The 27,064-nt window shown below is 38.3% G+C and overlaps 1 protein-coding gene across 1 annotated transcript in view; it reads right to left on the bottom strand.

Moving 5' to 3' along the window:
• Positions 1 to 27,064, bottom strand: part of LOC128610138 (NACHT and WD repeat domain-containing protein 2) — a 53,055-nt gene that overhangs the window by 22,511 nt on the left and 3,480 nt on the right. The window contains exons 2-3 of the mRNA XM_053629243.1: positions 13,511 to 13,599; positions 130 to 246 (exon numbers count right to left, since the gene is read on the bottom strand). Of these exons, the coding sequence (XP_053485218.1) occupies positions 130 to 246; positions 13,511 to 13,599 (206 nt within the window). The remainder of the gene's footprint in view (positions 1 to 129; positions 247 to 13,510; positions 13,600 to 27,064) is intronic.

A 27,064-nucleotide genomic window follows, 5' to 3' on the forward strand; every position in this document is an offset into this window, starting at 1 on the left:
GTGTGTGTGTGTGTGTGTGTGCATAATTAAGGGTTATAATGTGTTTTTAGGATAATTGGTAAGCATTATACAATAATGCATTGTCATTTTACTGTTAAGGGGGATTGGTAGAAGCTCATATATACCCACAACAAAGCATGGACCTGCAGATGTCTTCAGGCATTCTTCTAGAAGCTTCATCCGCAGTCTCTGTAGTTCTGGACTGTCCCACTCTTCAGGGTCCACACCCCAGTACAGGTCCACCACCTGAAACACACACATAGGCTATAAGTGAACTAAACTTACATCAGTATAGCATATGCGATTTCAAATCTTCATTCTTATTTAGGGTTCTTACATTCTTCTAACTTAGTGATCCCTGATCTTTTCTACAACCTTTATACAACAATATTGCATACAAAAGTTGTATTGTAATTATGACATGCTTTAATTATGATACAGTATAGTTTTAACACACTATGGCTTTCCTGTAGTAATTTATGGCCATCTTAGGTATCAAATGCTGATATACAAGATACTAAAATGATTACAATATGATGCTTTAGGGAAACTAAAGCCACAGCCACAGTTTCACTATGTTTAACTATGAAATTAAAATGGTTTTACATAGTTAGAACATGACTGAATAGCACAGTAACCATGATTGTACTAAAACACTATTATGTTATCATATTATGACATTTTTCATAAGCAAAATTTAAAAAAAAAAACAAGAAAAAAAAACCCCTTTTGCACAGGTCAAGTTGAGCACATAATTAATTATTAGTTAATTATTAGTTTAATCGTCCCTTTTGTTTCTTTAATTTCTCTTATTCCTAGAATGTATTAATTGCTATTTCCCCCCAACACTCTTACAGTACATCTTTTAAAGAACAGAAACGGTGCAAGAGAGTCAGGAAGTGGAAAGAAAGACTGAGGAAAGAGATGAAAAGGAAGTCTACATGGATTGTCTCAACAGGGAGCTAAGTCTTGGTTTCACACAGCAAACAGATTTGACAGCATACTGCTAGAAATGAACAGTGTTAAATAGAGGAGGGAGACTGGTCTTTCTGTGAACACTTTCTTTCCCATCTCACATTTGTATTTCTATTATTTGCTGTTTGTCATGTGCATGTTTCGGTAGTGGTGGTTGGTGATAGAGTGTGGTAGGAAGTGTAAAAATGGCATATTGCTCAATAACAGTGTTACAGTCTCCTGTGGAGAGTCTTAAACTTGCCTTTCCCCAAAACATCGAGAGCAAGCCTGGCCATCTGGGTGTAATATACACACGCATACACAAATGCACACCTCAGAGCTATGATTATCAGTGATATCTAATACTCCTCAATATGCTTCCTGTTGCCAAGGTATGTGCAGCAGGTATGATAGCAGTGTGATTTAAGATGTCTTGTGTTGAGGATATATTTCCGTAATGTGTCAGTCAACGTCATCCATATCCATAGCATAGAACATGTCAATGGATTTCAGATCTTATCTGATACCCATCCTGAGTTCAGCCCTTTTACGGAGACATACAGTATCGCATGAGATTGGTACATTTCGGCATCCCTACTTGCTAAAGTTCCAGTGCATTTTGTACGTGTGGATGAGAGACAGCATATGTGTATTGGGTGTGGTTAAAAACAACTTAATGAAAAGAGACAGGACATTTCCTGAGCACCAGAATTGCATGGCGTGGGGATGTCCCTGGACACATTTGTCAAAATCAATTTTGCTGATACACATAATCCAAACAGTAAACTCATTGTCTGTCACTTCGGTTCTTGCTCTGTGTGTGTGTGTGTGTGTATGTGTGAAAGTAATGAAGGGTTTACATTGCAGTTATTCTTCTATTTAACCAATTATTAGATGGCTTAACCATCATGTTTGATCATATATAAATTTTATTCAGATAGCTTGTCAGACTACCTCTCACTTCCCTGGACTGTATTGCAGAATGTACTATCAATCCAGATTTGATCCTTTCCCCATAATTAGACACACACACACACACACACACACACACACACACACACACACACACACACACTCGTAATTTAGGTTTTGAAGCAATGGAGCAGGTTTCTCCCAAAGCCAAATCTGACACAGTTTCTTATGACAAATGTTGACTTCAAAATCCAGTGAGCCATCCATACTTCACCATTAGGGAACAATACAACCAACCTTCATACCCCAAACCCTCTGAGACTATAAGCTCTGCATTTATGTAGAAGGACCACACATTCACACATATACCACAATGCTTTCAAGTAATATAGGTTGGCAGGAAGGATGGATTAACAGAATGGGTAATTAGGACATGACAGGAAGTTCCTAGATACTTACTGACAACACAATAAAGCAACACCTGAACGAGTGCACTAATGACCAGCTCATACTGTATGTTCCTTCTTTCCTCTGGTTTCCGAGCATTCAATTTCATTCAGTTTTATTTGTATTGTGCACTTTAACAGTAGACACTGTCATGAAGCAGCTTTACAGAAATCCGGATGTAAATGTAGATCCCTAATGAGCAGACCAGAGGCGAAAGTGGCAAGAAAGAAAACTCACTGAGACAACATGAGCAGAGGTGGCTGGTTTAAATGGGCTACCAGGGTTAAGCCCACCCTGTCTTTTCAGTATTAGGTTTAATTTTTTTAATCCACTTCTGTTTATTTGCTGTTAATTTTTTTTTAGAAACAAGAACAACCACACCACTAACAGTCATAAGAAAATTACACAGAATGGTTGGGTTGATTTACTTTTATTCCGGATTGTAGATTCATGAAGGTGCAAGTGACACTCATACCAGGTGATTTCACCGAGTGAAACACTCCTCAAATTTGTTCTCCATTTGGTTTGATGCTCTATACGGCCAAAGGTTTGTGGACCATCACATCCATTTTTGCTTTTTGGGCATCTCATTCCAGATTTAATTCCCCTTTGCTGTTATAATAACCTCCACTTTTTTGGGAAGGCTTTCCGCTAGATTTTAGAGCATGGCTGTGGGATTTGTCCATTCAGTCACAAGAGTATTAGTGATGTCAGGCACTGATGTTGGGTGAGGAGGCCTGGAACACAGTCAGCATTGCAATTCATCCTAAAAGTGTTCAGTGGGGTTGAGGTCAGGGATCTGTGCAGGCCATTGAGTTCTTCCACTCCAACCTTGGCAAAACCATGTCTTCAGGTAGCTCACTTTGTACATGGGGCATTGCCATGCTGGAACATGTTGGGCCTTTTAGTTTCAGTGAAGGAAAATCTCAATGCTACAGCATACAAAGACATTCTAGACAATCATGTGCTTTCAACTTTGTGTCAACAGTTTGGGGAACACTCACATATCTGTGGGATGGTCAGGTGTCTTACTTTTGGCCATATAGTGTTTTTTTCAGCTCACTTTGTTCTGACATCCATAACACATGAAATACAGTTGTGGGTGTAATGAACTTGAATGAGGTGGGTTTTTTACTCGGTCATCTTTTTTTTTTTCTCTTTATTTTTTATTTTTATATTTTTTCTAAATATACTGTAGCGGAGGTGATTAATGTATGAACAAAAACTGGCCATAGTTCAGTGCCTCCAGTTTTCTAAACATAAACCTGTGTAGCTTTGGTAGCAGATCATCTGTTATGACTTATCCAATCCCATGGATTTATGTAAATGATTTGCCTGATGGCATCTTCTCAGACTACAGACTAGACTAGTATAGGTCAGAAAAGGAAGAGTTTTCACAGACTTTCATAGAATTGTTATTTATTTTACCCCTTCTTGTCTGAGTCACTGATCACAAGGCTTATTAAAAAAATGCTAAAAATAGAAACTGAATGTGTTTATTCTCTCTACATCAAATTCAAAACAGAACTTGGAGAACTGTTGTCATCATTGTCATGTTAGTGGCTTATCCAAACCTTTGTAAGCAAGAAATTTTATGTAACTGGGCCTTTGCAAATTTTAGATGAATGCCCAAATTCTAGCATCTGGTGGTAGCCATATTTGTTCAGACCAGGCCTTACAATGGTCTTTATCCACCTATAAATATTATCCATTCATCCATCCATCCACCCATTTGCTTATTCTACACAGGGTCATGGGGAGCCTGGAGCCTATCCCAGGGAACTCCGAGCACGAGGCTGGGAACACCTTGGACAGGGTGCAAACCCATCACAAGGTACAATCGCACACACACTCTCACACTCATTCACACACTACAGACAATTTAGAGATGCCAATCAGCCTAAAACACGTGTCCTTGGACTTGGGGAGGAAACCCGGAGGAAACCTCGGAAGCACAGGAAGAACATCCAAACTCTGAGCACATAGGGCAGAGGCGGGAATCAAACCCCCTAACCCCGGAGGTGCTAGTCAAAAGTCAAACCACTAAGCCACTGTGCCCCCCAGAAATATTATCGTTTCTGGTCAGCTTTAAAAATAAATAGATGTAAAGATTTCATCCAGTAATAGTGGATTACAGTCAGAACCCATTAGACACATGCAGTATAATAAAGGCAAGTAAATATTTTTTGCATAATAATTGGCCAGGGCTGTGTCATCATGAACACTGATCTAAGAATTTGTATGCTTATTTCTATGTAAATCCCTCACAGAGTCAGACAGAGGATTTAACTGCGCCTATCTTTGAAGAAGAGACTTATGAGCAGCGTAAAGTGTCACCATGTTCGTGTTGAGGTTAAGACTTACTGAAAAGAACATTCTTTACAAAGAAAATTTTGCTGCTCTTTATATCATACTGATATGCAGTGGGGAATAAATTCACAGTTCCTAAAGGTATAATCATTAGGCTTTATGTTTATGCTTAGGTATTTATGAGTATGCCATAGATCTTGGGATGAAGCCAGGCAGAAAACAGGAAAAGAAAACAGATCAGCATTGCTTGAGGACTAATACAATATCTTTATATAAAATATCAGACAGCTAGCTGCAAAGGCTGTAGTTACAGATAAGTTTAAAGATCTTGTTCTACACCATATGTCTTTCTATATGATTGCAATCCATGCAGCACCAAACTCAAATTCTTTGCTTTAATGAATGATGTGATCTATAACTAAATCATTAAGCTCTTAATATATCATGAAACCTAATGTGGGTTTTATGCTGTAGCTGGAAGCAGTGCATGTGCTTTATCAGTGCCTTCAGTTTTGTGGCTGATGCTATTCATTAACCTTCTGTAAAGAGATTTCAGTAAAATGCAAAACAGTATGTGCTGCAAGTTGATGGCTCATCATTGGATGGCAGCTCAAATAATAGGTGTTGATTCATCTTCTATTACAGCGTGGCTCAGACGGTCATGCTGTCTATACTTCAAATCCATTCATTTTCCATACCGCTTATCCAACACAGGGTCATGGAGATCCCAGTTTTTTTTTTACTTTTACTTTTTCACAGCACTGTATATGGGAGTATAAGAAAATGCCCTGCATTCTCATGATCAGTTGGGAAGTGGGAAGTTTCTGATCTCTGAGTAGGACAAATTCATTTCATTCAGTTTGCAATTTGAAAGTCGGACTTCTCAAAACCCAATTCTGTGAGATCACTTCAATGTGGTGATGCCATACTGCAAAGTAAGAACAAGAATAGTTTTACCCTGTATGCAGATTTAAGGGTTTCATGCTTTTTTCAGTGCTATTAAGAGTAAATTATCATATGACTTACACTCACTTTTAAAGTAAAAAAAAAACACTCAAAGAGCTCTTATTGGGTGTTTTTATAAACTATTCTAGGACTTTTATTAAATCTACATAGGTGATTTATACTGAGATCCCAGTTGTGATGAACGCACATTAATGCACTCACTATCTTCTAACCAATTAGAAACAATGTTTGTCTGTCGATATTGTATCAACTTATTCTGCTCTGAAACATAAAAGTTTTTAACACCCTATATATATAGTGGTACAGTATCTCACAAAAGTGAGTACACCCCTCACATTTTTGTAAATATTCGATTATATCATTTAATGTGACAACACTGAAGAAACGACACTTTGCTACAATGTAAAGTAGTGAGTGTACAGCTTGTGTAACAGTGTAAATTTACTGTCCCCTCAAAATAACTCAACACACAGCCATTAATGTCTAAACCACTGGCAACAAAAGTGAGTACACCCCTAAGTGAAAATGTCCAAATTGGGCCCAAACTGTCAATATTTTGTGTGGCCACCATTATTTTCCAGCACTGCCTTAACCCTCTTGGGCATGGAGTTCACCAGCGCTTCACAGGTTGCCACTGGAGTCCTCTTCCACTCCTCCATGACGACATCACGGAGTTGGTGGATGTTAGAGACCTTGTGCTCCTCCACCTTCTATTTGAGGATGCCCCACAGATGCTCAATAGGGTTTAAACCATCACCTTCACCCTCAGCTTCTTTAGCAAGGCAGTGGTCGTCTTGGAGGTGCGTTTGGGGTTGTTATCATGCTGGAATACTGGCCTGCGGCCAAGTCACCGAAGGGAGGGGATCATGCTCTGCTTCATTATGTCACAGTACATGTTGGCATTCATGGTTCCCTCAATGAACTGTAGCTCCCCAGTGCTGGCAGCACTCATGCAGCCCCAGACCATGACACTCCCACCACCATGCTTGACTGTAGGCAAGACACACTTGTCTTTGTACTCCTCACCTGGTTGCCGCCAAACACGCTTGACACCATCTGAACCAAATAAGATTATCTTGGTCTCATAATCCATGTCCTTAGTCTACTTGTCTTCAGCAAACTGTATGTCAGCTTTCTTGTGCATCATCTTTAGAAGAGGCTTCCTTCTGGGACGACAGCCATGCAGACCAATTTGATGCAGTGTGCGGCGTATGGTCTGAGCACTGACAGGCTGACCCCCCACCCCTTCAACCTCTGCAGCAATACTGGCAGCACTCATACGGCTATTCATTGAGGGAACCATGAATCCCAACATGTACTGTGACATACTGAAGCAGAGCATGATCAGTATGCAGTATTCCAGCATGATAATGACCCCAAACACACCTCCAAGATGACCACTGCCTTGCTAAAGAAGCTGAGGGTGAAGGTGATGGAATGGCCAAGCATGTCTCCAGGCCTAAACCCTATTGAGCATCTGTGGGGCATCCTCAAACGGATGGTGGAGGAGCACAAGGTCTCTAACATCCACCAGCTCCGTGATGTCATCATGGAGGAGTGGAAGAGGACTCCAGTGGCAACCTGTTAAGCTCTGGTGAACTCCATGCCCAAGAGGGTTAAGGCAGTGCTGGAAAATAATGGTGGCCACACAAAATATTGACAGTTTGGGCCCAATTTGGACATTTTCACTTAGGGGTGTACTCACTTTTGTTGCCAGTGGTTTAGACATTAATGGCTGTGTGTTGAGTTATTTTGAGGGGACAGTAAATTTACACTGTTACACAAGCTGTACACTCATTACTTTACATTGTAGCAAAGTGTCATTTCTTCAGTGTTGTCACATTAAATGATATAATCAAATATTTACAAAAATGTGAGGGGTGTACTCACTTTTGTGACATACTGTATATTATAATACACAGCACCCAGGTTCACTAGAAATGTCTTTCAGTTTCACAAAATCCAAATATATTGTCTTGTTTTTTACCCATCCACAAACACACTGTGCCATACTGTATGATACACTTACTTACAGTTCCTTACTAATTCAATGATTTACTCTTCAAATCACAGAAAGCCTTCAGAGTGACGTGAAAGTGCTCACGAGTGTTGGTTAGGCAGCTTTCCAACCACTGATTATACATGGAGGTGTCACTTTAAGAACAGACAAATTACAGTGCTGATAGCCTCCATTTAGGGGCAATTAGAGAAGAAATATGACATGGCCAATTATGAGGAGAGGCAAAGAGGGAGAAACAGTGTGTGTGTGTATGTGTGTGAGTGTGTGTGTGTGAGAGAGAGAGAGAGAGAGAGAGAGAGAGAGAGAGAGGTTTGTTTCAGTATATATAAGCAATGTGTGGAGCAGAGCGAAGGTAAAATACAAGCGGGAGAGAGACAGAGAGAAAAATTAAAAGCCCTGTCAAAGTTCTCCTGATTTACAAGGCTACCCACAATGCCCTGCACCTTGAGTGCCTCTGCAATTAGACTACTGCTATGGCAACCAGCCACCTAGACTGCACGCCTTTTCACTTTATGAGAAAGAGGGGGGAAAGTAAAAGAGACAGAGAGAGAGAGAGAGAGAGAGAGAGAGAGAGAGAGATAAAATGCCTTAACACCTCCAATGTCTGCAAATAATGTAGCCGATATGTAAAAACTAAACCCCACGAATGGTGTAAAAAAGAGTCCGTTTTGATTCGTTTTTCATTCTAAACACAGAAGGAGAGCCGAACAATGTGCAAAGCATTTACGATCCCCATCAATCATACTCACGCCTGCATTAAAGGATCATTTCTTTTCTCCAAGAGACAAACTGACACACTTGAGTACGATACAAACCATTTTAATTCCAAACAAGCTGAGGGAACAGTAAGAGACATAACAAATGCCAAATAAGCAAGTAAGCAGAGTATCTGACTTTGTGTTTTCATCTCTCTCTCTCTCTCGCTTTCTTTCTCCTCCTCTCTCTCTCTCTTGCATTCTCTCCCTCACTTTCTCTCTCTCCCTCACTTTCGCTCTCCCTCACTTTCTCTCTCTCTCTCTCCCTCACTTTCTCTCTCACTCCCTCTCTCACCCTCACTTTCTCTCTCTCTTTCTCTCTCCCTCTCTCACTTTCACTCTCCCTCTCTCTCTTGCTTTCTCTCTCCCTCTCTCACTTTCTCTCTCCTTCTCTCTCTCTCCTGATCTCTCTCTCAATTTCTCCCTCTATCTCTCTCACTCTCTCTCCCCTTCAGCTGATTTCCTTCTCGGTTCCAATCATCTTCTTTATAGGTCCCTGAGGTGGAACTGGCAGAAGAATAGCTTACACAATTTGGCTTAAATAGGAACCCTAACACATATTCTAATAATTTGAATCTCTCTATATATTTATCAATTCCTCAAGCAAACTTATGAGACATTTTCTCAGACTTCCACCCTTTTTATCCCACTTTACATAATATCTGCAGGTTAATTTCGAGAGGCAGCCATGAAAGCTCTACCCTCCGCCTGTAATCATGACACACTGTGGTTAGCGTCGTCATGGCAGCCTGCTATCATTAATGCTGATGGGTTGCTTTTTCCCAGAGCTCCCTTGCTGGATTATTCAGGTTTGGTGTGCATATTTGTGTGTGTGTGTTGATATAATTAACAAGAAGATCACCAGCTAATTAAAAGCTTCTGCATGGGTCCTATGTTTGCTGTGAGCCTTTGGCCATGGTCAGACTCGAGAAAGTGAGCATAAAGGATAAAAATACTGTTATTTTCCTGTTGTTGGAAAACAATCAACAGCAGGGTGGTGTGATTTTTACAACACCGTATTTGATTGTTTAACTTCTAATAGCACATCCCGAAGTATTTTATTGTTCATATGCCATAACAATTTACTAGTGATTACAAATGTTACTAATTGAGGATGACAAAGCACATTATTTACTTGTTTATAGCTGTGGAACATCTTTTTTAATCACATAAGTTATAGCCGACATAAACAGACATTCTGTCATTATTTTTACTTCTCTTGGGGTTAATAAGACAAAAAAAGTGCAGCTTGTCAAACCCTCTCTCTTGAATACTTTCCCATGTCAGAAAACGTAAAGTTCCAGCTTTACTTGTGACTTTTACAAAGTGCTGACACTGGAGACTCCTTCCAAAAAATGTAAGTAAACGCATCTTCACAGAAAACCTCACCATATTAGCAATTCCATGGATTTTTATGCATACACTGTACATGTCCCTGTGTATGCTGTTATTACAGAAGTGATCATGTATTAGAATGAGCATATTAATATAATATTTCCCTGAAGAAAGAAATACTTTCAAGGCCATGCTGACCAGGCAAATTAATCCCTTCTGACCACTCAGAATTGAGCAAACAGTGCTGTGACATACTGTGATATATAATATACAGTATTGTATTAAATACATGTGGTGCAGTATGCTAACTGTGCAGAGCCTATCCAATAGCCAATAACCTGCTTGTTTCATCAAAGTAAATGGTAAAAATGAGCAAATCTCCATGTAACACATCATAATTAGTCCACACATCACACATCATCCTGTCAACATACAGCTACATATACAGTATAAGCCTCATATACTAGCTGCTGTACTGCCCTTCATATTGTAACACTATCAGAGCTCCTCTGTCAGCATACATGTGTGTGTGTGTGTGTGTGTGTGTGCGTGCAAAATAAACAGGGAAGACACCCAAGGCATCTTCTCTTTCTTGCTCTTCTCCACACACACACACACACACACACACACACACACACACACACATGCACGCACACAGATTTGCTTCAACATCCGTTCCAGGAATGCCACAGGAAATAGAATCAAGTAACAGTGACCAGAAAGAATCGTGATTTGCCACATCATATTTACCAGCTGAGAGAATCTGCCGGCCTGTCATCCCCCTACCGACAAACAAGCATACCAAACTGTACTTCTTCTTGTCACTGGGGTGCTAGCATCAAGGGGACACCTTCTGTAACGTTAATATGTAACTTTATGGATTTAAAAATGATTTAAGGTACATAATCAGACCTAAATTACCACTGATGTATCTTTAAAGCTTTACTCTGAAAGCTAATTAAAGGGGCACCAAATCCCCCTTGCTTCATTTGGCCCGCAAGAACTTTGTTCTTGGTTAACAGCTACTGTGCTGTGCTGATGTATATCACATCAGCGTCTAAAAACGATTCAGAAGCATGTCATATGTTGTGCTGTCAGTGGCGTAACCAAAAATTTATTTCAGTGGGGTGTCAAAATATAGCAAATAAAATCATGATTGTCTTCCTGATCTCTACAATTAAACTGTATGGTTGTCAGGTGGATGTCAGATAGCAGCGTTTAGATGGATGTCAGACAGCAGTGTTTAGGTGGATGTCAGACAGCAGTGTTTAGGTGGATGTCAGACAGCAGTGTTTAGATGGATGTCAGACAGCAGTAGGGGTGGTGATGCAACAAATTTGTTATATAATCATTTATGGCACAATCTACCATCAAACAATCTTTCCATATTAATAACATTGCCATAAATTACCTTTATAACGGTTCTACTCAAAAGGATTCAAATAATGTTAATACTAGGGGAAAATTACTTATTTATATTATAAATACTGATCTATTTTTCTTTTGCAGTGAACTCCAGCAGGCTACGTTACTGACTCTCACCTCCATATCTCTGTGCTTATAGTGGCGCTACCAAGCTAGTAGCTTTCAAACAAAAATGCATAATCCAAACGACTAATGCAATTTCTCACCACAGCAGCTGGTGTCAAATAAAATGTGATTAAACAAAGGAATGCATACATAAAAACCTTTTTTATTATAATTAGTATAATAAATCTTATTACCCAATAGTGCATACACTTTAATAGTTTAATTAGGGAACTCAGGGCACAAGGTGGGGGACACCTTGGACGGGGTGCCGACCCATCGCAGGGCACAACTGCACACACAGTCACAGACTACGGACAATTTGGACATGCTAATCAGCCTACAGCACATGTGTTTTAACATGCATGGGGAGAACATGCAAACTCTGTGCAGGTGGGGGCAGGAATCAAACCCCCAACCCTGGAGGTGTGAGGCAAACATGCTACATTTATTTACACAGAATGTAATGCTGTGTGTGAATATTGATAATCTTTTCGTGAACTTTTAATCTGTTTTGTATGTCTGTGCAGGCAGCACATTATGCGAATAATAAATACAGCACTTCCAGGCCAGACACTTGAGCCTCAGAATCCAATCATAGATACAAGGGTGCCTTTCCTTGTCATTGAGGTGGCAGCCTTAAGAGTACACCTTATGTACCTTTAGTATCTATCTTTCACCTAGATAAGCGCATATAGTATACTCTACATTAAAAGCTTTACTCTTAAAAGTAATTACAGTCCAATTATCTTTTGACACTATCAGTCAAAAGTTTGGAGACACTTGACTGAAATGTTTCTCATGATCTTAAAAGTCTTTTGATCTGAAGGTGGATGATTAAATGTTTGAAATCGGTGTTGTAGACAAAAATATAACCGTGCCAACGTATTCATTTATTTCATTAAAAAAACTAACATTTTATTTACAAATACATATTTTTTTTAAACGGATGACTTGGAGCGAAATATTCTGAAAAGCAGCCAATAAGTGTCCAGCATAGGTGGGAACTCCTTTAATACTGTTTAAAAAGCATCTCAGGGGGATTCCTCAAGAAATCGGTTGAGAAAATTCCTGGAAATTCTAGGCAAAAAGGGTGTCTACTTTGAAGATTCTAAAATACTACATTATTTTGATTTATTTTGGATTTTTTTTTTAATCACAACATAATTCCCATAGTTCCATTTGTGTTATTCCAGAGATTTGATGACTTTATTATTATTCTAAAATGTGGGGGAAAAAAATAAAGAAAGAAAGAATGAGTGTGTCTAAACTTTTGACTGGTAGTGTACCTTAAACCTTTTTGTAAATGTACACTTTATCCATGTTTCCAGGTGAAAAATAAAGGTTAGGAAAGGAAAAGTACAGTTTAGTACCCTTTTTCTGAGCATGTATAAACAACCAACTATGAATCATTGTGTACAGAAAGATTTCTCCCCAGAATGGAATTGCTCTTTGTAACGTGTTAATACACCTCTTCAGTGATGTAGCACTGTCACATAACCGGTGATGCTTTTTAATGAAATGACTAGATAAATGCAGTGCTGGATAAAAGAGGAAAAGCAGGTGCTGCTGAGGCTGAATCTCAATTACTCAGTGGAGCTAAAGCAATCTCATTTAAAAGCGTTCCCAAATGGTTTCTGCTGTAAAGGTCTCACTTAAATTGTGTCTTTTTAAACCATAGTGGAATAATTAGACATTTTCAAGAAATATAATGCCTCAATTCTGAATATTACACCATTGTTCCCTTAAATGGGTCATGACTTGTTTACATAAGGGTAAGAGGTGCTGGAGGGAGAGCTTTCTAATCCAGGACAAACCCGAAGCCTGTGTCGTTTTAGTCCAATCATGGGCATCTGCTTCAGCCGCTGGCCACAGTCTCTCATGACCCTTCTGGATTTGTTTAACAAACAGCCTCGATAGAGACCTATCCTTTCTCTCTTTTCTCCTACAACACAAGCAATTTGCATTGTAAACCATCCTCAGTGAGCATGGGAGGAGGGAAGGGAGGAAATCAAATCAGGACTAAGCAAAGGGTACATCTCATTCAGTGCTTAAAGCAGGACGTTGAACGAGTGAGAGGGAGAGAGAGGGAGAGAGAGAGAGAGAGAGAGAGAGAGAGAGGAAAATAGTGTGAAACAGACAGAAAGATTTAGTCACACCATTCCTCACACCTGTAACCCTGTTAAACTGAGAAAAGCTCCGTGATATTATTTCTGGAGAACCAAAAAGTCTACCAACCCTGCTGGTACAAGCATAGTACGCATCCAGTGAAAACATAATTTACCTGGAACTCAATGCCATAGTTTTCTCTACAGAAGTCCCTCAGTTTGGGGTAGACGTGTTCTTTCAGGGCATTCCTCTCTGCCTCCGTATCTGCAACCAAACACACAGAATGTAGGAATAAAGGCTCTTTCATTTCATCAGGAAAAAAAAGTTTTTCTCAGGCAACACATTTTTAGCATCTTTTACATCATAAAGGCTACTTGTGATCTTGATCAAGTGACAGACTGTAGTCAGAAATGGTTAGTTTATTCTTGTATAATCTCTATCACACGCACACGTTATCATGTTCTGTTGAACAAATGTGTGGTTACATAATCAAAAATAGCGCACCAGCCTGTAGCTCTGATACATCAGAGTCATAAGAGTCAGGAGGGAGGCGTAAGGTGTGGACATGTGAATTTGCTAAAAGCTTGCAGGCTTTGGAGATAAATATATACAGTGCCCTCCACTAATATTTGCACCCTTGGTAAATATTTGCAAAGAAGGCTGTGAAAAAATGTCTTCATTTGTTTGACCTTTTGATCTTTTGTTAAAAGAAACTCACAAAAATACTCTGCTCTCATGGATATCCAACACAACACAGGTTTATCCAAAAATATATATTTGTTAAATATAGGTGTGCAACAATTATTGGCACCCCTGTGAATTCATATGAGAAATATATGTGAAGTACACACCCAATTGATATTTAATTTTTTTAGTATACCTGGGTGACTAGGAACAGGAAATTGTTCAACCATGACTTCATGTTGCACAGGGGTATAAATATGATATATAAGGCCAAATCCCCTTAGTCATTAATAACAACGGGTAAGACCAAGGAATATTGCTGTGATGTGCAGCAAAAGGTTGTTGAGCTTCACAAAATAGGAAATGGCTATAAGAAAATAGCACGAGCATTGAAAATCCCCTTTCCACCATCAGGGCAATAATTAAGACGTTCCAGTCAACTGGAAATGTTATGAATCAACCTGGAATTGGACGTGTGTCTATATTGTCTCAACGCACTGTGAAGAGGATGGTTCAAGTGGCCAAAAAATCTCCAAGGATCACAGAAGTTAGAATTGCAGAAGTTAGTTGCGTCTTGGGTTGCATGAAACAGGAAGTCATGGTTGAACAATTTCCTGTTCCTAGTCAACCAGGTGTACTAATTTTTTTTTTAAATATCAATGGGAATATACTCCAAATATATTTTCTCATATGAATTCATAGGGGTGCCAATAATCGTGGCACACATATATTTAACAAAGATTATTTTTTAATAAACCTGTGTTGTGTTTGCAGTTGTTTGATATCCATGAGAGCAGAGTATTTTTGTGAATATTTTGAACAAAATATAAAAATTTTAATCAATAAACACAATTTTCACACCTTTCTTCCTGATATTTACAAGGGTGCCAGTATTAGTGGAGGGCACTGTAGGTTATTATAATGTTAAGTTGGCATTTAATATGAGTGGCTGTGGTTCAGGTGGTAGAGCGAGTTGTCCACTAATCGTAGGGTTGGCAGTTCGATTCCTGGCCCACGTGATTCCACATGCCGAAGTGTCCTTGGGCAAGACACTGAACCCCAAGTTAATCCCGATGGCAAGTTAGCGCCTTACATGGCGGCTCTGCTAACACTGGTGTGTGTGTGAATGGGTGAATGAGACACAGTGTAAAGCGCTTTGGATAAAAGCACTATATAAGTGCGCCATTTATCATAGTAATGTTTTAAGGAGAAATATTAGGTAAGTTTTGCCTTTATTCAAGATATTTTTACTTACTAAATTTCTTTTAGCAATGATAGCAGTTAGCATCTAAATATGGAATGCTGACAAACAAGAAATATGAAATTTTAGTTTAAGTATTTTTGTCTTTTATTTTTGATAAAGGTTCCATTCAATATTTATAAATGCATAAATATGATAATATAAAGGGAATAAATAATCTAAACTAACTAGGTCAATTATATGTAAATGTAAGAGGGGTTAAGAAGAACTTGCGAAGGTCCGATCTCTAAACGGGTTTGAATAATGCAGGCATACACACTTAGAAATAAAGCTTTTACTGACTTTATTGTCAGAGCTACATTCCCTCCTTGAGTCACTGACATGAACTTTCGCGCTCTTTTTTTGTGCATGTCCCCCGACCCCAACATGAACTCAGTGCATCACTCGCACAAGCGCCACAACACTACTTCTCATACTCAACACAATTATATTGAAATTTAAATGACTCATAACATAAATTAGTCTAGTCTCACATAAACATTTAAAATAAAATAAAACATTTAAAACTCTTATACAAAATATAAAACAGAGAAATAAATCTCACATAAACTTAAGAGATGCAGATGAGATCTCTTCCCTACATTTGAGATAAGTTCAGTAGTAAGCAAGCTCTGATTGTGACTAATGATGAATCTAGCTAATTACATTCATTTAATTGTATATATACTGCATACTGAACAACTGATGAAATGAGGTTTTCATCCCTACATTGAATTGCTTCAGGTTATAAACCACTTTTTTTATTTGAGATGGATATATTTGCGTGTATGTATAGAAAGAGCTTCACAGTGACAGTATTTCACTTTTATAGAGACCTCTTGCTCCCTCTACCTCACCTTTATTTTTGTCACATTCCATTCAGTAGATAGGTTGACAGCTCAAGGTCAGGAGTTTGCAATGTTAAACACATTTCACCAGTCTTTTGAAATGTATTTTTCCCCTGTTTGCTCAGGTGTGCTATTGTGTAAACAACATGACAAATATAGTGTTATCTAGAACGCACAGTGCAACCCTGATGAAGATATACTGCATATGGATCCTTTTCAATATGTCATACAGTCTGTGAGTAACTGAACAGCAATGGATTTCTTTGTTCCTTTGAGAAAATGAAATGATGCAATGGATATGATTTTAAAACATGAATTTACAATATATCGGGAAAGCTATTTGGTGTGGTGGATGCTTTATAGTCTTCAGGCCAACAATTTCAATTGCAAATGAATTGTTTCACATGACAGTTGTTCTTCATTTATTGTTAATTTACCCACAGTTTGTATTGTTTTCGACCCATGTTTGTACAAACCTAAGTGAAAGTTTACATCCTGCATTTTATCCTCACACTCACAGTTACATCATATCCACTGTGCTGAAGTGCAGAGCTAAAACAGAATAAAAAAATCATTGATTCTGGTTCAACCAAACAGAGTCTACATTTCAGTCATTATTCATACAGTTTTTTCTCTTGTGGCGTAAATCCTATACTTTATTGATAATACATGAGGGGGTCTGTATCTAATTCCTGTGGATCTTAATCATAGAAACATAAAATGGCAAAGCTAAAACAAATAGGGTTTGACATTTTTGTATGATAAGAAAATCATTGCTCACTGTTTTTTTTACCCTCATGATTTTCAGTATATCTTTATAAACTTTATGGTGTCAGTACAGTATTTGCATGTCCTTTATATTCTGTCTCCACTCACTCAATGACTTAATAAACTGGAGTGGCTGAAACATGTATTGACTTATTCCTGCCTAATTATCCTCTTCTCTTGAAGTCTTTGTCCTGGCAAATTACTTCTCTGTCTATCGTGTCCATGATTAACAAAAAAAACATGACAGCACAACGACCATGTTCAACAGGCCAGGCCATTGTAATGTGCTGTTATAGAAGGCAACATGCGAGTGTATAAACAAATCTGACTATAATATTCAAAGTCTGTAGCATTGGTCAAAAACAGGCAGACACGATAAACTAGGATAATCCATAAACCATAAACCAGAAATCAGGACAAAAACAGGAAATACCACTAGAAACTAGAAAGTACAGGGCCCATGGCAAACTAAGGTGTGGACTTAACGAGACAAGTGCATGGTAAGACTTCACAAAAGGAACTATGACACAACTGGATTTAAATCGAAAAACTAATCAAGGGTAAGATACAGAACAGGTGAACAACATCAGGTAACAAACAAATGACAGGCCGGGGCAGAAACAGAACTAGAACAGAAAAAATAGCATATGGCAATGTAAACATAGGCACATGATGTGAATCCAAAACAACATGAAAGCAGCACTCATCGTGCTTCAAACCAAGAACAGTGGTAATAATGAAACTCAGTGTTTCTATATATAAACAATTAGTTATTAAAAGTAGTAAAGAGTAAAATATAAATTAAACCACTAAATAATTTTCAGTTAGGTTTTTCCAAGCTTGGAGGATCTGGGATAGTTGTTCTTGTGTGGCACAGGACTTTGCTCTGGCAAAAACACCACTGTTCCAAGAACACATGAATTACAGGATTAGATGATATGTCGCTCTGGATAAATAATGGTAGGTCAAATTGTCAAGTGCAATAAATGGACAGCTGCCAAAGGGCAGATCAGTGCTGTAGACATCTGTTGATGCTTCTAGCTAGGCTATAATATAAACTAATAATATAAACTCTGATATAAACAAGCACATATCCACACTATTCACTGTTAACAACTTGGAATGAAAGAGGATCACAGATGTCAACTCCACTAATGAGATATAAGCTATATGGTGTATTTGGGACTCATATTAAGCAATGTTACCAAAATGTAAGTAGTCAAAAAAAAATCTTTCCAATCTTTCCAACTTCATCTATTTAGCCTCCAGAGCTCCTATGTTGACTAAACTTGGTTGGTACACCTGTAATATGTTAGTTTCTTTAATAAAATAAATTTCTCTGAAACATTAACCCTTCTTTTTTAAAGAAAATGACCATTTGAGAATCTAAATTTGGTCTTTCCTACTGACACAGTGATGCCAAAAACATAAAATAAACATTTACGATACTGGTGCCAGATTTCTTTCAAGGTACTGCATGTAGAAATCACATGCTGAGGGACTCTTACAGCACTGACAGTTGATTTATTGTTCATTAGGCATGACAATCTCTTGAATGTCTTGATCGATCAGAAAAAAATATGTATTTCTGACCATGTTTCTATATCATTAATATAATGTGCAAGCTTGGCTGCAATTTCTAAATGCAAATGAATATAAAGAAAATTACTATTAAAATCCCCCAGTCATCCAATCAACAAGAAACTAGGAGTGCAAGATAAACTCCAAACTTCCTTCAGTGAAGATGCAGATGTTTTTATTTTTCCTTTAAACAGAAATATAATGCATTAAAGGTTATAGTCCCGTTTTATTCCCATGTTAGACTCTTCTTTTTCATTAGCTCAAAATAAATAAATAAACAGATGCTTGAATAACTGAAAAGCACTTTATCTGAACTTTTCCTATGTCAGATAAAGTATTTGTGAGAAGCTAAATTTGGTTGTGCACAGACATGGTCCAAAGCACAAATATAGCATAGCTGCTGACTGTGTCTATGATTTGCTTCATTGCTTTTTGCATTTTGAAAAGAAAGACTTTAGAGAATGTGCAACTCTATACATACACATACACACTAACATTAATTGCTAGGCATAACTACTATAATCCATTCTTTCACGTTTACTATAGCTCTCTCTGACAATATACATATCTACCAACTACATCATCTTATAACCTGAAATCTGTCTCTCTCCCACACACAGACAAACACACACAGTCTCTGGCAGCAGACTGGCCAGAGCTGTAGCTTTCACTCAGGCTTTATGGATCTCACGGCTTAAACGTTTGCTGTGATTGATGACGATAGGTTGTAAACCAGGAGCAAGAGAAAAGAACTTGATCTCAAATGAACTGGTGAGATCATTTCTGTGAGGAGGGAGGGAGAGAGAGAGAGAGAGAGAGAGAGAGAGAGAGAGAGAGAGAGAGAGAGAGAGAGAGAGAGAGAGAGAGAGAGAGAGAGCAGTGCCAATAAAGCATTATTGAACTAGATTGTATTGAATGGGGGAGGGTTAGCTGGAGCAAAAAGAGAAAGGGAAGGGCAGGGGAGAAATAAAATAAATAAATGAGACTTTCAGTTTCTCCCATAAAGCCCTGTGGCCTCATTCAAAGCTCCAAAAGATTGCCATTAAACATCTTTTCAGTCTCAGGAGATGGAGCCGAATTGAATAAAATAAAGCAGTCCTTTATTGAACACTTTTAGGGACCACTTTCTGAGATTCTCTGCTCTCCATTAAACATGAAGCTAACCATCATACAATACCCCAGTGTAAAGGCAAGGCCTTTTAATTTGTTCACTTGTACACGTAGGTATCAAGCATATCACCAGGTCAAATAAAACAAGACCTTTTTTTTTTTTTTTTTTAACAATTATTTATTTCAATTTTATGCCTTATATTCTCAGAAGAAAATAGGTATGTATGTATGTATTTAATAATCTAATTTCTTGCTTTGTTTAGGTTGTGAGATCCTGGCTAAGTCCTTTTTCAAGTATTTATCATATAGGAGCTCTTTTATATAGAACCTGAGCACTTGACTAGATCTATGTATTTTTCATCATTACACAACGCCTGTTGCTTTTAGTAAAGGGTGGTACGATGAGAGGATTGGACAGATTGTTTTTTATTGTACTGTCTGGCCCTTGTACAAAAGATTATCAAATCCATAATTGTTTTAACCCAATCTCTCTCTCTCTTTCTTCTGGGATGCTATGTAAAAGTTACCTCAAAAAATGTCTAATAAAAAAGAAAAAAACTCCAGCTTATAAATATTTATGCTTACTTAGACTTTGAAAAATGACAGATTAATTATGTAATGCTTAACATTAAGGTTCCCTTAATTGACTTATTCAAGGCACTACCATGAAATTCATCATAAAGACACTATAAGTAACATTAACAAAGTAACTTGTATAACACTTCTGTATCCTGTACAGAGTTGAAGGGGAGCCTGGAGCCTATTCCAGCCTACAACACATATCTCTGTACTGAGGGAAGAAACCAGAGTACCGGGATGAAACCCCAAAAGCACGGAGAACATGCAAACTCCGCACACATGGGGGGAGTTCATACCATCCATAAACTTAAGTACAAATATTCACCAATATGAATCAACACCTTAATGAAGGTTTGTGAATGTTACTGTAAAAAATCAGTGAAGATGAATAGTGTTCTCTCCATGTTCATGTAGGTTTCCTCTAGGCTCTCTGCTTCCCTCTTACCTCCCAAAGACATGCCAGTAGGCCGGGTGTCCACTCTTATCCGCAAGGACCGTTGTAGGTTCAAATTTTCATTCCAATTAAGCAGGAGCCATACCTGATTCCACCTATTTAATCAGCTGATCTTGGCTTCTCAATAGTGTATCAGATGTTGCTTCTGCTTGGTTGGACTGAACACATGCCCTCACACCGGCCCTTCGTGGATATAATTGAACACCCCTGCAGTAGGTGGACTGGCTACTATAAATTGCCCCTAGGTGTGAATATGTATATGTGTGTGTGTGTGTGTGTGTGTGTGTGTGTGTGTGTGTGTGTGTGTGTGTGTGTGTGTGTGTGTGTGTGTGTGTGTGTGTGTGTGTGTGTGTGTGCATGGTGCCCTGTGTTGGACTGGCGTAGTGTTCCTGGGATAGACTCCAGATTCCTCTAGATTGACCCTGCCCAGGATAAAGTGTTTTCTGAAGATGAATGAATGAACAAACAACATGGTTTAATATTTATACCTGGAGGTGACAATTCAGAAAGTTTTTAGGACAATTAGTACCATGCTTTCTATTTTTTAATTTGTGCTGATTTGTGTGGACTTTTTATGTAGAATTTTTAATGTGGAATTTATTCATGCATTAAATAAACATTAAGCAATGCAAGTATATTTAGTTAATATTTAAACAAATTCCAATTAATACTATGTTAACATTACTTATGGTTTATGAATGCCACTTTAACAATTGTTAATGTTAATTAATACAGCAAATTAATTGATACAATAAAATGAATACAGATTAGTTAATGAAAAGAACCTTAATCTCATTTAATGTAAAATATTACCCATTAAATTTGTAAATCTTTATAAGGCAGGGAACAGTTTGCACTGTCACTACATTAATTGTGAAAATGGAGTACAGTTATACATGGTCCATATTTCTCCAATGCTAGACAATAGGAGTGACTTTCCAAATGCAAATATACTGTTTATATAATGTGATAGATACAGTTAGTGGTAAACCGAGCCCAGATCTGCAATTTTGTGATCAATCTGAAATAAACAAAGTCACTATAATCAGTGAGTAAGGTCATGTGCACTAAAATAATTAACTAAATAAGAAGCCACAAGAAAAAAATGTTTAAGAAGCTCCTACATGGTACAAGCAAATGACTTTGAAACAAGACTGTGAATATCAGATCCCTTTCTCTGTTAAAAATATATATATATATATCAGTGCTCATAAAATCTGAAGCACCAAGGATTTGCCCTAGAGAGAGCCAGGAGAGCCAAACAAGCGTATAAATGTTATTCCCCCTGTTTCCTTAAAGCTGCCGTTTCGACTTCTAGTGTAACTCACTGCAGCTTCTCCACTTCCTTGACACAGCAGTGCCTTTAAATCATAGAGAGCATTGAACCATGGCATGGGTAAGGATCATAACACAAAAAGAGAGTTTCAGGGTTAAGGATAATTAAGGAGGAAGATTTTAAGGCACATATTACGAGGTGTGTGGGAGTGTGGGTGAATTTCCAGTGAATTAATTGCACCCTCTAGTGCTCATGTAGGATGAGCTTCACACAAACAGCAGGAGACATAACCAAATTCCTAAGCCACATTCATTTTCACTCAGTGAAAATAAATACAGTATACGTGATATATATATATATATATATATTTATTTATACCCTGCAGAAAGCCTCCTTCTTCTCTCACACCTCACTGTTTGCTTCAGGTCTATAGTCCCTGAGATTTTTCCTAGAGCTGAAGCTGTCCACTGTCTGCTCTCTGCAGCTGTAGAACATGCGACATGTAGACATGCGACAGGTTGTCTACTGCTTAGCTGGAGGATAGTTAGTCTGATTGCAATTGCAATCTATGTTTTTTTTTTCAGTGTCCAAGCACATAAAGCTTTATCAAGGAATAAAGATGTGGTGGCTGTATGTGTGCTTAATAAGTGTCTAACGATCCATGACAGAAGTGTCCCCAGCATCTACATTCGCTCAGTTTTTATTTTCTTACTACATCCCATGATTCTGCCCTGAAAAGCCATTTGCAATTTACTGAGTTAAAAAAATTCTCTTTTGCCTTTGTATTTTTGTTGCTATTTTGATCAAAGACTTATCTCAGCATTTTTGTATTCTGCGCGCCTAAATTTATTCAAGGTACAGTCAGAGATATTGGAGATTAACTGAAGCGAGTTTATTTGAACTCAAATTTCAGACAAATATAGCCCCTCGTTTGAGTGTTTATTCCAATGCTTATAGGTCTTAATGTAAGTGCCAATGTGATTGGCAGGTACATAGAGATGCTTCCTTGTCCTGACTGGTTGGATATTATTGGTCCAGACTCATTCGGGTCTGAGTTGTTACATCCTCTGATTAGAATCCTCTGATTAGATATTTTATTGACAGCTGAAAAGTTATATTTAAGTAGAAAACCTAATGAAATATACTGAACCCACTTGTATGTCTAAAAAACAGGGGATTGTGTGAAGTTAAATTAAGGTTAATTAATTAATTATGACCACTGACATGTAGCACTGAAGGTAAAATCATGTGTCATATTCATTGTTGGGTAAGTTACTCAAAAAAGTAATCCACTACAGGTTACTAATAACCACTTTAAAATTGTAATCTGATTACAGCATGTAAAAAGTAATCAGATTACTAACTGCTTTACTTGCACGTTACTGTCAAAACCTACAAAAATACACTACTAAGTAAAACTCATAGTTCTTTCAGTAATTTTAGTGTGCAATGTATGACATGATCAGAAAAAGTTGGATTTATCATAAAACTTGCCTCAGGTGTTTGTAGGACTACCAGACCGATTAAATATCAAACTTTTCTAACTAGGCTACTTTGATGTCGCTAGCCAAGGGGAGGCACAGCTAAGCTATCACTGTATGGGTTTAGCTGCTACAGTGCCATGCAAAGTACATTATCGTTCCTTATGCTTCCGTATGTTTTCCTGTTTCAGTTTCAGTTTCAACCCCTTTACTGGTTTACAAAAATATCTGTGTATATCCATTTTTCCTCACACTGACTGTGAGCTAGCGTTTGGCAGAACTGAGAGCTGTCATCCAATAAGACATGAGTGTTTCCACGTATTTTCCTGTAAACGCTGTCTGATTGGCTTCGCCTCCGTTCACCGAAGATATAAAATTACAGGCGGTCTTCTTTTAATGACGTTCAGTTACATAGTGACAAACCTCTCCAAGTGGAGAATTATTCAGGGCTAAAGAAAAAAATCTTCTGGGTAAAACATGATTTATTTTAAAAAGACATTTTGCTTAATATTGTTTTCTTAACAAATTTGTAATGCAAGTAACAGAATTTTATTGACATCAGTAACTGTAATCAAATTACATACATTTTAAAAGTAATGTGTTGCATTACTGTGTTATCAGAAAAAGTCATTATATTACAGTAACGTGTTACTTTCTAACGCAACACACCCAACTCTGGTCATATTTAAAGGTCTATTATTAGTTAAAGTGTATGGTTATCCCATCTTCCTTTTTACTTTACACTAATGTCACCAACCCTGTCTGTTTCACTCTCTCGTTCTCTCTCTCACTCTCTCTCTTCTCACCTAACCTGCCCTTTCCTTGCCTTGTTTACTCCCAGATTAGAAGCCCTATTTTAAGGTCTTCCTGCAGCTCAGAGTCAAATCTAGTGCTGTATGCTTTTTGCATTGCTTGCACCTATGAGTGACATACTGCTCCTGAGCATCACTCACACATACTGGTCCTTTGATGTAATCCTTAAAAATTTGGCTTTGTATTTCTTGAAATATTGCATGTGATATACAAAAATAAGCAAATAACTTGAATGCTTGTCTTGCCAAATGTCTACTTGTAATCACAATCTTAAAATTGGCTTCAGGCTGGTGGTGAGTTTGTTATTTATTTATTCCTTGCTACTGCACTTATTTATGGCTCAACATTAATTCAACAATGTTGCATGTATGAGCTGGTTTATAGTGAATTAGGTCTGTTTTAAATAGTAAAAATGCAGGCTCTCATTGCTCTGCTGCTAAGTCATCAGTTTGGGTTTTCACACTACCAACACCCTTTCCCTAATGGCCCTAATGAATTTTTGCAAACCAGTGCAGGGTTATTTTAGGATTGCCCTTGCTTTGTGTCCTAACAGCTTGGGCTCTTCCTAGAGTGCTATATTTATTGCTTTTTTTTCTTTTCAGCATGACTGCACTGACAGCTATCACAGTAGTTCAGTCATCATCATGCTGATGACACACAGCTGGCTGTCCGGTGTACAGTTCAGGCTGCATGTAATGAAACACAATGCAGTGCTACTCTCATAGTCATCTAAAATCATTGTGGCAAGTGTAATTTGGATAATTAGATACAATCCCAATTCAGAAAAAGTTTGGACTGTATGAAAAATACAAAAAAACAAACAAAAAGAGTCATATGAAACTTCAGTTGATCCTGTATTATATTGAAAACACATTAATATCACATTGTTTGATGTTTTACTTTGTGAATTTAATTTATTTTTGAAAATATACACTCATTTCAAATCTGATAACTGCAACACACTCCAAAAAAGTTGGGACAGTCTACTGTTTACCACTGTGTAACATCGCCTTTTCTTTTAATAACAATTATTAGACGATTTTTAAGACAGTGAGGTCTGAGGAATCAGAGATCACACGCATTCAGAACTGGTTTTCGACCTTGCCCTTTATGCACTGAGATTTGACTGGATTATTTGAATCTTTTAATTATATTGTGCACTGTAGTAAGGCAAATCCTACCGATTTGTATTTGGGGAATGTTGTTCTTAAAGTGTTAGAGTATTTGCTGATGCATCTGTTGGCAGATTGGCGGGCCTCAAACCATCCTTGTTCTTGATGGACTAGGCCTGATTAGACGATTACTTCACCTGTTTCACATCACCTTCTAATTTCAACATATTGCATCATTCCAACTTTTTTGGAATATGTTGCATGCATCAATTTAAAAATGAACATTTATCTTCAAAAAACTATGCAGTTCATTAGGTAAAACATCAAATACCTTATCTTTATATGTTTTTTGTTTAAATACAAGTTAAAGTACACATAAAAATCACTGCTCTTTGTTTTTATTAGCATTTTCGATACTGTCACAACTTTTTTGGAATTGGGGTTGTAGTTGAAACATTCTCTGATAGATAAGCGCTCTGTTGTAGGCTTCTGAATAGAACCTAAATGGGTTCTGACAAAGGGAAAGAGGGAAAAACGTCTGGGTTACGCATACAACCCTGTTCCCTGAGCAGGGAATGAGACGTTGTGTGAGCTTCACGCTGTGGAACGTGCCTTCGCACGCAACCGGTATCTGTAAACCACGCCTATTTACAGGCCTGCCATGGTCAGGTGATGTGGCATTTTGCCAATCGCGTGGCTATAAAAAGGCACCTGTAAACCCCGTTATCAGCTTCTCTTTGTCTGAAGTGAAAACGCAATGTATAGGAATACCTTAGTATGGCAAAGCTATGCAACGTCTTGTTCCCTTCTCAGGAAACAGGGTTACATGCGTAATCCAGATGTTCCCTTTCAAAGGGAACTCAACGTTGCGTGAGCTTCATGCTGTAGGAATGAGTATACCCACTCTGTCATACTGAGGGTATGGCCTGTCCCAAAAGGTCTGGGACTGAGGGTCACTGCAAGATCCTCGTCCAAACTGTAATACTGAATGAATGTGTGGGGCGTAGACCACACAGCACACACATCCTGTAAAGGTACCTCCTAAATATAGCCTTTGAGGACGTGACCCCCCTAATGGAATGAGCCCCTATGCCCAGAGGCATAGCAAGACCACATGCTTCATAAGCCATAGAGATGCGCTGCTTTGACACAGCATCACCTCTACTGTCACTGCAAAGTAGACCAACAACTGTTCCATCTTATACTACTGGCCAGACCTGTGGACATAAATACAAAGAGCCCTCACTGGACACAGTAGGTGCAATCTTCCTCCTTCCGGTGTAAGGAACAAATGAGGGCAGAAAGCCTGCAACATTACCGGTTGCGCAGTAGACGTAAGCATTTAGGAATAAACCGGCCTAGGATATAAGGAGCCCTTGGCTAATACACGGGCAAAGTTAAGGCAGGAAGGGGCAACAGATATGTCAGGGCCAGCCAAAAGAGCTACCTTTAGGGTCAGAATCTTCTAAGAAGCTGACTCCAACAGCTCAAATGGGGCACCTGACAGACCTTCCAGGACCACAGAAAGGTCCAGAAAGGTACGTATGGTCTGCAGATGGGCCTTGGCCATCTGACACCATGCATAAACCTCGAAGTTTGAGGATGTTGCCCCACAGAGTCCTCCAGGACTGTAGCTATTGCACAGTTTACTGGGTCTCACTGACGTTCCTCACATCATGATAAAAAAATTTGCCCCAATTTTCTCATGGATGGTGCTCTAGTGTTTAATATGGTCTCTACAACCTTGGTTAAGAGATTGGAATTTGGTAAAAAATTGAAAGCT

The sequence above is a fragment of the Ictalurus furcatus genome, chromosome 7 (assembly GCF_023375685.1).
Source record: "Ictalurus furcatus strain D&B chromosome 7, Billie_1.0, whole genome shotgun sequence".
Taxonomy (NCBI): domain Eukaryota; kingdom Metazoa; phylum Chordata; class Actinopteri; order Siluriformes; family Ictaluridae; genus Ictalurus; species Ictalurus furcatus.